Source organism: Hippocampus bargibanti, linkage group LG04, assembly GCF_051943395.1.
Source record: "Hippocampus bargibanti isolate YZ-2025 linkage group LG04, ASM5194339v1, whole genome shotgun sequence".
Taxonomy (NCBI): Eukaryota; Metazoa; Chordata; class Actinopteri; order Syngnathiformes; family Syngnathidae; genus Hippocampus; species Hippocampus bargibanti.
The window spans coordinates 10,183,467-10,197,155 of NC_142737.1; the positions used below are offsets into that span (position 1 = coordinate 10,183,467).

Below are 13,689 nucleotides of genomic sequence, written 5' to 3' on the forward strand. Positions count from 1 at the left end.
TTAACTCATTCACTGCCAGACGATGTGCAAAAAGGTGTCCACTTCAGTGCCAGGGTTATTGTCATTTTCACTCAAATTGCAGGACCCGTTGAATATTGAGTTTTTGGATCCCTTTTGGTCCGGGCCAAAGGATTTTTCTGGTTTGAAAACAATGCATGAATAGGAAAACAATTAGACCTACAAAGCTTCAACAAATTTTGTCTGCAGTTACCAAATCGTTCTTGAATGCTATCCACTTTTATGTTATCTCAAAAGTAAAAAAAAAGACCCCCAGAATATTGGACCCATAGAATATTGAGTTTTAGGACTTGATAAACATTCAATGCAGCGTAAAAAACCTCAAACTCTCTTCTTTAATCAGAATAAAAGTTAATTCCTAAATTATATGCGTCTGGAGTTATACAAGCTTGAAATGAGGACGGCTGGCCAAAATACATTGCAATACATACATATTGGTTTATATCGCGCTTTAACTACAGCTGAAGCTGGAACATAGCGCTAACATGGACAAAAGGCAAATGTTGCCCCCTTGTGGAAGGTTAAAACATTGCCAGAGATCTGACCAGCGCTTTATCGGCACCCCCCCAAGAAAAAAAAACCCAAACCCGAAGAAATTCGGGAATAGTGCTCCACGTCACACTTTTCAATTCCCGAATCAATTTGGGAATGGCAGCGAATGAATTAATGATGAGTTCCTCTTCCTTGTTTCCAATAATCAGAATGGGAGCGTCGGACAACATCTACAAAGGGCACAGTACCTTCATGGAGGAGTTGACCGAAGCCTCTGAAATAATTTCACATGTGACGGAACGCTCCCTGGTCATCCTGGATGAGTTGGGCCGGGGCACCAGCACCCACGACGGCATCGCCATCGCCTATGCTACCCTCGAATACTTCATCAGAGATGTAAGCATGCGGACCACGCAACCCTTACTTCTTCTTCAACAGTGCATTTCTTTGTCTTATTACAGCTTGCGTTGTTTTGTGAAAGCTAGTTCAATTAACCTTCGAATTAATTGCCTCTTTTTGGATTTATGCACTCCTGTAACCACACTTGCTTAGATGCCTTGCCGGCCCATTATTGTTTGTTTTGAAGGAGAAAAACATGCTCTATTGTATGAGGCAACGGGGAAGCCTCGTCAGTGCAGTAACTCTTCAAAATAGAGCGAAATCATGGTGAGGCTTGATCTATAATGTGATCTCATTCACTGCCATCACTGAATTTATTCGGGAATTGAAAAGCATGACGTCAAGCGCCAAATGTGTTCAGGTTTTGGTTTTTCTTGTGTGTGTGTGTGGGGGGGGGGGGGGGGTGCCGATAAAGCGCTGGTCAGACCTCTGGCAATGTGTTTTCCCTTCCACAATCATTTGCCTTTTGTCCATGTTGGCTCTTTTGTACAGCTTCCGCTGTTAAAGCGCTACATAGATTAATATTAGTCTCACTGCGACACTAATAAAGGCAAATCCAATCCAATGTTTGTATTTTGTACAGCTGACCCCATTTCAAGCTCAGATAACTCCATATAACTTGGGAATTAACTCATTTTTTTCTGATGAAAGAAGTCTAAGGTTTCTGACGCTGAATTGAATGTTTATGTTGTCCTAAAACTCAATATTCTGTGGGTCCTGCAATGTGAGTGAAAATAACAAAAACCCTGGCACTAGATTGGACATATTTTTGCACATCATCTGGCAGTGAATGAGTTAATAACCTTTTGAGCTGAAATGGAAAAGGAGGCAAAAATGATCGTCCCGTACGTGCCTGATTTGTTGGCTGTGCTGCGTTGGGCCTCGTTTTTGTTGGTTCAAAAAACTCACATGGTCTAAATCAATCACCTGCAATGTCTCTGCTTTCATATGATGTATTCTGCGATCTCAAATCAGCTGTTTGTATCGTGATTTATTCTTGTCACCATTAGTTGAAAACAAAAACAGGCAAGTGTTGTAACCCTAGTGTTTGATGGGGTTGTTTTCCACCAAGTTATGGAAGGTCTACCATAAATAATCCGACAAAGTTGGAAGCATTCGATAGTCCACAAGGTGTTGAGAAAACGGAAATGTTTATGGCATCATTGTGCTTTGATGAAGGCAAATATGAACAATCCCTAAGAACGGCCACTGTGCAAAACCTTCAGACTTGTATGAGAAAGCAAAATAAATGCCAGGGAATACCGACAAAGACTTTTACATTTACTTAAGAGGCATTTAACATACTCGCTGACTACTATTTGACATAAGTTTGAATGTGATTGGTTAATTTTAAGGACAGTTCCATTCCCTTTTTCTAAGGGTGTGCATACTTTTGCAACCATATAATTTCTGACATTTTTTTATTTGATTGAGTGTTGCCATATATAAACTACAATAACGAGTCAAGGTGTGTCGACAGAAGTTTTAAGATCCACTTTTGCTGCAAACCGGCTCAAGTACCTAGACAATCGGAGATAATGTGAATTGAGCATGTTTTGGTGATTGATTGAAACACCGTGTTCTTTCGAGGATACAAGAACGTGCCTCACCTCATTAATACGCTTTTGATTTTGTGTAAACAAATCAGCAGTTTCATGAGTGAGACAGGAAATCATGTCGGTGGCTGACTTTTTCATTCCTTTAATCAGTCTTTTGATGACATCTCCGAAAAGGTAGATTGAAACATGGAAGGTTTAAGAATACAGGCATTTGCTGTTGTTTGGTCCCTCAGCGTACTTCACTGCTGCCCCCCCTTCGGCTCAGCAAGTTTTTGAGCCAACTATTGTTAGCTAACTATAGTTCTTTTTCTTTTGCGGCTCTGGGAGACATTGATAAAAGAATGTGATAGGAGCAAAATTAAAGGACAACCGACATCTCCGGACAAGTTGTGTTCATAATTTGTAAAATGGCTTCAAATGACTTCTACTGAGCGTATTTTACAAGGATTCCACCGCATAGCGCTATATTTTACGTTTTAAGACTCGCGCTGAATATTCAGGAAGTCTTGTTTTTGAGTTGGTGACGAGTCCGTACGTGACGTCACTGAAGGAACGCCGCTGACCGAAAAAAAGACACATTGTAGCAGTCCTTCCATCACGTCAATGTATTTTGCTGTACTTGTTTGGTCTGAAAAGCTCGTGTTGCACCAAAAGGCCGCCAGAAGAGGGCGACCAAGCTCCATGGAAGGAATTTATCAGCCTGTGGAAGCGGGCTGATTAATCCTCACAGAAGCTTGGATGCCATTTTCTGCCTCTTTTTGGGTGATGGACACTGTTGCCTCAAAATGGCACGGAATAAATTTTTTAATCGACGGAATAAATTCTTTAATCGATTGCTAACATATGCTTTCCTCTTCAGAACTATTTGAATCAAATTCATAACTGGATGTGTAACAAGAAAGCATATTCTCCTAATCTGAAGCCATTATTTGATCCTCCAGCAATGCAAGACGTCTTGGCGTGACGTCACGAACTGGGGACTTTGCAGCTCAATTTTTTGCAGATTTTGGACACTTTAAGTCATTTGTATTGGTGTTTTGCATTTGAATAAAATATCATACTGCGTGTTTTGGGTATTTTAGATGCTATAAAACGTTTTTATGATGTCAGGAAACAAAAAGTGGCGTCGGTTGAACTTTAAGGTGCATCTCACAAAATTGGCATGACAGTTGAGTGACCTGACTTTTGGGTTTTGGGCAGTGAATGAATGCAAGGCTGCAGTAGCAATGAGAAACCCTCACAGGTTCACTAGAAGTCCGGTTTGACACCACCCTGACATCAGGTGGAGGCACAAAGATGTGAGCCAGACAGATGGTTAAAATGAGACGTGACCGGGATCCAGAACTCAAGCACTAACACCATCCGGGTGTCACATCAGGAAAGTTGTCCTGGCAGACAGTGTGTGCGACTCACCGACACACACACAACTGAGGCAATCGCAAGCAAGAACACAGTCTAACAATACATGCACTTAATGAGCCAGGGGCTCAAAGAGGTCCAATGCAGAGTGTCGAGAATGGAGTGGAGGTCCTGCTTGGAAACATGTGCTGCGTCGGGACTATCAAGGCGCAAAGCCCCCCTAGGGAATGAGGAAACACGGGCTTATCCAAAAAAGACTGGATTCAATTCCAGCCACGGCCTTCCTGTGTGAAGTTTGCATGCTGCCCTGTGCCTGCGTGGGTTTTCTCTGCGTTCTCCAGGTTCCTCCCATATTCCAAAAACATGGATGGGAGGCTGACATATCATTCGAAATTGTTTCAGAGTGTGAGTGCGGATATGTTTGATTTTGTCTCTGTGTGCCCTTCGATTGGCTCGCAACCGGTTCAGGGTGTCCCCCAGCTACTGGCTGTAGACAGCTGGCATACGCTCCGATCGCGATTTTGAGGCTAAAACGGATCGGAAAATGGATGGTTGGATTTAGAAACAAATGTTTTGGGTTGCAAGTGTGTTCATGGAATTCATTAATTTTGTAGGCATACTCAAAGTATCTTTGTATTGTTGTTTAGATTCATACATTTGATTTTCAGAAACCAGAGCTCACCCAGCTTCCTGGAATTGATTGTGTTCAATGTTGTGTATACTATATACTCATTACGAAAATATGGACATCTGCTTCCTGTTGTCAAATTTTTAAAATATTAATTAATTTATTTATTCATTTGTGCATTCAGTTTTTTATTTATTATTAATTTGTGTATTTAGTTATTTGTGTATGTATTTATTTTTTGTATATTTATTCATGTCTTTATTTATCTTTTATTTGTTTGTGTATTTATTTATGTATTTATCTATTTATTTGTTTATCTATCTGTATTTATTATTAATTCATATACTTATTTATTTGTATATCTATTTTTTTATTTATTTGTGTATTTATTTATGCATTTATTTATACTTCATTTAGTTGTGTATTTATTTATTTGTGCATTTATTTATACTTCATTTAGTTGTGTATTTATTTATCGAGCTATCTATGTATGTGTTTATGTATTTATTTATTATTAATTTGTGTATTTATTTAATTATTTGTATATTTATTTTGATGTGTGTATTTATTAATGTATTTGTTTGTTTTATTTATATTAATTTCGTTATTATTTATTTATTTGTGTATTTATGTATTTATTTATCTATTTATTTTGTTATTTATCTATCTATTCATTTATTTGTTAGGGACAGGGGGGCAGTTTTTTGTTTGATGTAACTGCGCAAAACCTACGTAACCTAAGGTTGCAGTTGATGCTGACTGTAACCACTTGTTGTGTAACAGTTATTTTTTCGAGGTCCAGCTATAAAAATGAAAAAAAAAACAAGCAAAAAACGAAGTTTGGCTTTCCAGTGATATCCCACCTTGGTACAAGACGACCCACACTGTCTTTCTTGCGCTTTTCCTCCCACTCCTCCTCCACTGCCACGTCCTCCTCCTCCTCACCAGACATGCCTGCTCGCGTCAAATTCAGACTTTTTTGACTCAGTCGTTATAGAAACGCACCTTTCCCTGCCCCCATCTTTCACCCGTGAGGTAGTTAAGAATGTAGATGGCTTTCATAATACCGTTCGAGACAGCCTTGATGCTGAAAGAGAGAAGAAGCTCCACGGATTTTAGTGGCGGCAGGGTTTTGTGTTGCGTGTCACATCTGCTCGGCACAAAGGTCCTTTCTGATGTTTCCTCTGAGTTCAAACGTTTTGCGGCGGCCTTCTCCGACGTGACTAAATCAGACTCTATTAGCTGCAGCTCCCGCTATTAGCTTCACTCGCGTTGCACTCTTCTTTTTGCACGGGCCGAACCAGTCACAGCTCACGTAATACAGCAGCAGGCTGAGGGAGACTTTGGCTAAATCCAACGTACAGTATCGTTTTACCCATTATTGTCTCGAAATCGATGTAAGTGATGTATCGCGAATCTCCATGGAGGAAAAAGGTGATGATGCTGGAACTTCTCTTTGGTACTGGTCCAGTGAGATCTATGAAGATAACTGCTGGAGAAAAAGTTTTCCGTCTGCAATCTTCCACAGTTGTTGATCAGTTGGTAAAGGCACAGGGAAAATGGCTGTTATTGGATAATTTTAGTGGCGAGATTTCTTATTTTTCCTCAGATTTTGGAGTTTTTCGTTGTCCTCTTAAGGTGTTTAATATTAGGGGACGTCGCTGGTATTTCTCAACTCTTGTTTTGTGAGCCTTTTGAGACTTTTCTGGTTGGGGGCCATATAAATGAACTCATTTTTGGCAGAGGATAAAGAATATGTGCCTCTGACTATTTTTATGTTTTCTGTCTATGCGTGTTGCTCCACCAATTGTGTTTAAATGCCTGTTTACAGGGTTATATTACTAATGCTTTTCATAAGCCCAACGACAGTGTTTCCCAATGTGGGTTAACATTAAGACAGCAGGCATGAACTTATTCATTACAATTTCCCAAATTTATTTGGGAATCTAAAAGCATGACGTGGAGCGACAGTCACAAATTTGTTCGGGTTTTGGTTTTTCTTGCGGGCGTTGCGGATCAAGCTCCGGTCAGACCTTTGCCAATGTTTTTCCCACACACCAGGGGGCAGCATTTACCTTTTGTACTGCCACCCCCACTTAAACCTCAGATAACTCCAGACCCATTTAACTTAGGAATTGACAATTTTTTTTTCAGAAATAAGAGAGTCTAATGTTTCTTACACTACATTGATTGTCTATGTAGTTCTAAAACTCATTATGTTGTGGGTCTTGCAATTTGAGTGAAAATGTCATTTTAACGCAAAGAATCAGAACCAGAAAGCCTTGAAAAGTCCCACAATGAGGAAATTTGCAACTTTGTAATTTGCAATAAAAATTTCAATAAACATTCAATACAGCGTAAGAAACCGTAATCCCTCTTCTTTCATCAGAAACAAATAGTTAATTCCTAAGTTATATGGGCCTGGAGTTATATGAGCTTAAAATGAAGGCGGCTGTACAAAATTCAATACAACACATATTGGTTTATATAGCGCTTTAACAGCAGCTGAAGTTGTAACAAAGCGCGATCATGGAAAAAAGGCTAGTGCTGCCCCATCACGGAAGAGAAAAAAAAATGCCAGAGGTCTGAGCAGCGCTTTAACAGCAACCCCCGCAAGAAAAACAAAAACCTGAACAAATTTGGGAATGGCGTTCTATGTCTTATTTTCAATTCCCAAATAAATTCTGGAATGCAGTGAATGAGTTCATTACAAAAATAATACAAATTGGTTGTTCAACTTATTATTGAACCCAAACAAGATACAGTGAGACCTCAACTTATGAACTTAATTGGTTCCCACACAGAGTGTGTAAGGCAAAAAGTGTGTATCTCAAAAAAACAATTTCCCATAGGAAACCATTAAAATGGGATTAATCCGTTCCCGGGTTTCCATAAAATATACTTTTCAACTAAATAAGCCTAAAAAACTACACACAACATACCTTATTCTATGTATAATAAATGTTCTATTGTATTGTAATGAAAGAAATACACTGCATTGTATCATAAAGTCACTTTATTTACATTTGTGATGGTCATTTATGGCTTGATGGAATGGCGTTGGAGGTCAAAGGTCAAAGGGAATTGCTGTTTGGAAAGAGAGGCGCATTACATGCGGACTGTAATTAAAGAAATAAACTGTGCTGTAAAATAAAGTTTTATTTACCTTTTTGATGGTCGTTGATGGCTTATGGAAGGAGAGTCACCTTCCATATGGACTGTTGGTAACTTAACCTGTGGTGCTGTTCGGTCGTGTGCTTCCGTAGATCACTCCGCCAGCCGTGGTGGGTGTGTATTATGAAAATCGTGCTTATTATAAGATTTAATTTTCATAAATTTGACGTTTGTAAGACGAAAAGTTTGTAAGATAAGGTGTTTGTAAATTGGGGTCTCACTGTACTAGCATTGCCAGCCAGTGACGTCTTCACACGCAACGCTGACACGAAATCTTATCCACTTTGTTGTTGGAGCTCACCTACTGCCCTCAGTGAGCAGCGTTGCTGTGTTGACACCTCCAGCCTTTTGCCCAAGATCAGATCACTCGCCAATATGCACAAAACCCGTTTCTAACTGATAGCTCGTCGTTAGGGAAAAAAAAGGCGTGTGTGTTCCCGAAGCTTTATATTAACAATTACGAGGATGACGTCCTCGATTGGAGCCAGAAGCGAAAGCCGTCAGCATGAATAATTTGAGCTCATAAACTTTCTATCAACTAATCGATGACTTCATTTAATCGCTTCAACTCTTAATTTCATCAGCGTCTCCCACCCACGATGCTGTCAGTGGACCCTGGGGTGCTGCGCTAACGAGCGGCCATTAGCATCCAATCAGGCCATTATTCTCAGATGCCAACCTCCCGCCACCGCGCTTCATTTGTTTGCCCCCTTTTGTCAACGTAGGTGGACAGGAGCGATTTAAAGTAACGCGTGCGCGTATTAGCGCGTGTCAGAACGTGTTTTTCCGCCACTTTTTCCTGGAAGAAGGTGGACGTCACCCCAGTGGGACCGTATTTCTCGTGATGTGACCTTTGTCACGCCGTGTGATGTAGCATGCTGGTCAGTCTGATATAGCAGTTGGAGAACAGCTTGTTTTCATACTCAGAATTCATCTTCATTAGAGGCGGTTGAAGGGAGGCGGGAACGGGTGGCTAATCCAACTTTAATTATTTTTTTGCGTTTTTTTTTTCTTTGCGTTATTAAGCAGGAGAATTAATTAGGTTTGTTGTCATGAAGCATCAGCTGATGGGCACTAGAGCTCACGCCACCGCGTTTCTCCCCATTGATGTTGTCAATGTATCACAGTGCAATCCATCAATCAATAACGTACACGTCGTTTACGAGAAAGATGTCAAAGGCTTCAGAACTGAAGGCGCGCAGTGAGAAATCACAACGAGCGAGTAAAGTACCAAAAAAAAATGTTGGATTAATCCACAAAGACTGTTTTGATCTGGATACGCAGTCGACACAAATCCTCTTTGTTCTTAAGGAAAGACAGACTGTTACATGATTGTTACTACAGCGCCCATTTGTTGTTTATATTACAATGTCTAAATCCTAATTTTTGCCCCCTCCCACACATCTCTGTTCCATTCCAATATTCATAACTGGATGATCAATCATATTCATAACTGGATGAGTAACAAGAAAGCATCTTCTTGGAATCTGAAGCCATTGTTTTGATTCCGGAGCAAAGCAAGACGTCTTGGCGTGACACCACGAACAAGGGGGCGGGACCTTCTGAAACTGGCCATTTCTGGGTTAATTTTAAAGTAGTCTTTGGACACTTTTAGTAATTTTTTTGGTGTTTTGCATTTGACTAAAAATATCAGCCTGCGTGTTTTGGGTATTTTAGATGCTATAAAACGTTTTTCTGATGTCAGTTAAGAAACAAAAAAAATGGTGTCGGTTGTCCTTTAAACCAGATTGACTAAAGTGTTTCACTTCCTTATAGGCGAGTATGAGCGACTGTTTGTCTACATTCACTTTGTGATTGGCTGGCCAATTTCTACATGATTTTCCCTGCTTCTGCCCAAATGTCAACATGGACAGGCTCTATGACACATACGCCCCAAATATAGACTTACTTCAGAAACTATGCTTTACATCAAGGGTGTCAAACTCATTTTTTTGCCACGGGCCACATTGTAGTTACGTTTTCCTCTCGAGGGCCATTTTGAATTTGAGGAAGCCATTAGAATGTTTCATCCCCTCCACATAATACATATAAAACTCACAATAAATTAATGAATAATTACTTTTCAAATTAGAAGTAAAAAATAATAACTATTATTGTAGTTTACATGGGACAATTTGAAATGTTGGTTCGGACTTTAGCAAGCATTGTGCAACTTGACATGCTTGATTTGCTTTCGCGGGCCGAATAAAATGAGGTGACGGGCCAGATTTGGCCCCCGGACCTTCATTTTGATACCTGTGCTTTATATTGGACTCCACCTCTGTCCTTCGTCCATTACAGGTGAGATGTTTCACCCTCTTTGTAACCCATTACCTTCCTTTATGTGAGCTGGAGCGGGTATACCCACAACACGTGTCCAACCACCACATGTCCTTCCTCCTCAACGAACCCGATGTGGCTACTGACACACCAAGTATGCATCCGTGTGCATATTCACATGTTTTGGTCACATTCCGGTTCCGTTTCAAACTCACCTGAGCCATGTTTGTGCAGGTGGAGGAGATGTTCGCCCTGAATTCATCACTTTCCTCTACCAGTTAAGCGAAGGAGCCGCCGCACGCAGTTACGGCCTCAATGTGGCCCGCTTGGCAGATATCCCGGATTCAATACTCCAAACCGCGGCTCTCAAGTCCCGGGAGCTTGAGGACGCGGTCAACTCTCGAAGGTGAACACATGCACGCAATCAGAAACATGTTTTAGTCAAATGACAATGGTCCAGTGTGTTTCTGTTTTGCAGTCCTGTACTGAACAGTTAACTCATTCACTGCCATTGACGAATTTATTCGAGAATTGAAAATATGACCTGGAGCACCGTTTACGAATTTGTTCGGGTTTTGTACTTTTTCTTGTTTGGGGGCCGATAAAGCATTGGCCTCTGGCAATGTTTTTCCCTTTCCACCACGGGGCAGAATTTCCTTTTTTCCGCATGTTAAAGCTTTGTTCCAGATTTAGCTGTTGTTAAAGCGCTATATAAACCAGTATGTATGTATTGAATTGTATTTTGGACAGCCGCCCTCATTTCAAGCACATATTACTCCAGACCCATATAATTTAGGAATTAACTATTTTTTTTCTAATGAAAGAAGCGAGTCTAAGTTTTATTTACGCTGCATTGAATGTTTATGCAGTCCTAAATCCAATATTCTGTAGGTCCTGGAATTCGAGTGCCAATGACAAAAAACGGTTTTCTCTTCAGCTGTTGTTAAAGCGCTATATAAACCAATATGTATGTATTGCATTGTATTTTGGACAGCTGCACTCATATAAATCCAGACCCATGTGATTTAGAAATTAACTTTTTTTCTGATGAAAGAAGAGAGTCTAAGGTTTCTTACGCTGCATCAAATGTTTATACTGTATAGTCCTCAAACTCAATATTCTGTGTGTCCTACAATTTGAGTCACAATGACAAAAACCCTGGCACTGGAGTGGACACCTTCTTGCACAGCATCTGGCAGTGAATGAGTTCAACGACGACCAGTTAGTCTTAAAAGTCTACGCTACTCTGGAACGCTTCTTCATGCGAGAAAGAAGAGCTTTATGTACTGTAGATGGCACAAGATCGAATGAGGCAAGCTGTCAAGCCGCTATTTGATAGTGACGCTATGATTGATATACATGCAGAATCTGTGACCTGGAAGGCTTTTCATGCATCTTTGCAAACTAGCTTTCGTTTACAATAAAATGGAGGTATTATGTCTCATCGAAAGCACACTTTCATCCCAAGATGAATTTTGATGGAAACAGCAGATGTGAGCCCTTAAAGGACAACCGACGTCACTTTTTTGTTTTTTTAAATGACATCAGACAAACGTTTTATAGCATCTAAAATACCAAAAACATGCAGTATGATATTTTTTGTCAAATGCAAAACACCAATAAAAATGACTTAAAGTGTCCAAAATCTGCAAAAAATTGAGCTGCGAATTGGGCATTTTCAGAAAGTCCCGCCCCCAGTTCGTGACGTCACGCCAAGACATCTTGCATTGCTGGAGAATTAAAACAATTGCTTCAGATTCGGAGAATATGCTTTCTTGTTACACATTCGGTTATGAATATGATTCAAATACAGTAAAGTCTCGTTATATCGATATTCAAGGGAGTCCGAAAAAATATCGATATAACCAGGACTATCGATATATCCGACCCTGTTTGCATGTAATTTTCTCCATGCGTGCATAGAAATAGTATCGATATAACCGGGACTATCGATATATCCGATATCGATATAACGAGACTTTACTGTAGTTCTGAAGAGGAAAGCATACATGTTTGCAATCGATTAAAGAATTTATTTCGAGGCAGCATTGGGGGGAAATGTCTCACCTAAAAAAAGAGGCACAAAGTGGCGACCTCCTGTGGCCACCTCCGTTTCCACAGGCTGATAAATTCCTTATATGGAGCTTGGATGCCCTCTTCTGACGGCTTTTGTGTGCAACACGGTTTTCAGACCAAACAAGTACAGCAAAATACATTGACGTGATGGAAGGACCGCTACAATGTGTCTTTTTTCGGTCAGGGGTGTTCCTTGACGTCACGTACGGACTCGTCACCAACTCAAAAACAAGACTTCCTGAATATTCAGCGTGAGTCTTAAAACGTAAAATATAGCTATATGCGGTGGAATCTTTGTAAAATACGCTCAGTAGAAGTCATTTGAAGCCATTTTACAAATTATGGACACAACTTGTCCAGAGATGTCGGTTGTCCTTTAAAGCTTGAAAAAAAAATCTAATTTGAGCTTTAATGGATCCTGACATGTCAGTGTGGCCAATCTGTGTGTCGTGAGGTTGAATTCTAAGCAGCTTTCCTGACATCAAAAACGTGTTTATGCAAAGGCTAACACCCAAATGAACCGGATTTTATCGTCATGTTCACAATTCCCACCCACAAATCGTATACAATGTTCCCGTGATCTCAAGACGGGAGAAATTAGTACAGCCTCTCGCCGCCTTTGTGCGCGCTTGCTAGCAAGAGTAAAAGATAACCTTGTGTGCTCGAAGCATCATTTAGGTCATTGTGTTTTGTATTAATTATTTTTTCGAAACCTTGACTTGCACGTGGCTTTGTCGGACTTGTTGCCCATCGCCATACAAAAACTGCATGAATTAGACACTTTTAGCCGGGGGGTAATTGAACTGAAATGCACAGAAAGACAACCATTTTCAATTTGTGAATGTTAAATTCTGGAAAATGTACTTATTAATGGCTTTGATACACTTCAGTCCACCACTTACATATTTGGCAAGTGATTACAGACTCCTGGCCAACGTGGAGTTTTAGCAATGGCAGACCGCCAAGGCCTGCCAAGCCTTCTCTACTAGCCTAAATATATCTGAATCATGGACTGATGTTAATTATATTTTGTCCATGAATTCTTATTAAATAATTCCAAATTGCTTTTCAGCTTCCTTTCATTACTTTTTCCCTGGTGCGCTGCTTCCAGATGTGTGTTTTCGTATTTAAGCGTTTCACCAATCATATTTCAGCCATCATTTGTTACCAGGGTCAGAAATCTCCATGGATACCTTCCCAATAAATTCTGCGGGCCCTGTCACATTTAATATGTCGATGAAACTGTTGCTCTAACCAATCAGATTTTAAGTTGGCAACCCAAAAAGTGGGGGGGGGCAGGTCAGAGTTTACGCAAACTTATGATTGGCTAGCCAGAGCTAGCGCACTGTATCGTTAGCGAGCTACATAAGCAAATGTATTGTGTTGATTTAATATCAGTTTTGTCAACCCACAATGGCTGAAGGAGGAGAAGAAATGGATTTGGTTGGAGATTTACTGTTCAAGCCATTTTCAAGACGGATTTTTCCAGAAACAATGGACATCATTAAGAAATATTGGTCAGTTATTTCCTGGCTAATGGTACCCTCTAGTGGACTTGTAGTAAATCACACCACACTTTTTTCAATCTGCATTGTTTCAGACATAGCACTACTGAAGGCCTAGCGATGAAATCCACGGCCCGCCACTGAGTTTTAGTAACATGCACACTTGGGTGGAATCAACAGGTGGTCGGTCAGCACATGC

General features: G+C 40.3%; 1 protein-coding gene across 1 annotated transcript in view; it reads left to right on the forward strand.

Moving 5' to 3' along the window:
* The window catches only part of msh3 (mutS homolog 3 (E. coli)), a 39,334-nt gene that overhangs the window by 23,332 nt on the left and 2,313 nt on the right, over positions 1 to 13,689 (forward strand). The window contains exons 14-16 of the mRNA XM_088993926.1: positions 720 to 906; positions 9,931 to 10,063; positions 10,144 to 10,315. Coding sequence (XP_088850052.1) covers positions 720 to 906; positions 9,931 to 10,063; positions 10,144 to 10,315 — 492 coding nt within the window. The remainder of the gene's footprint in view (positions 1 to 719; positions 907 to 9,930; positions 10,064 to 10,143; positions 10,316 to 13,689) is intronic.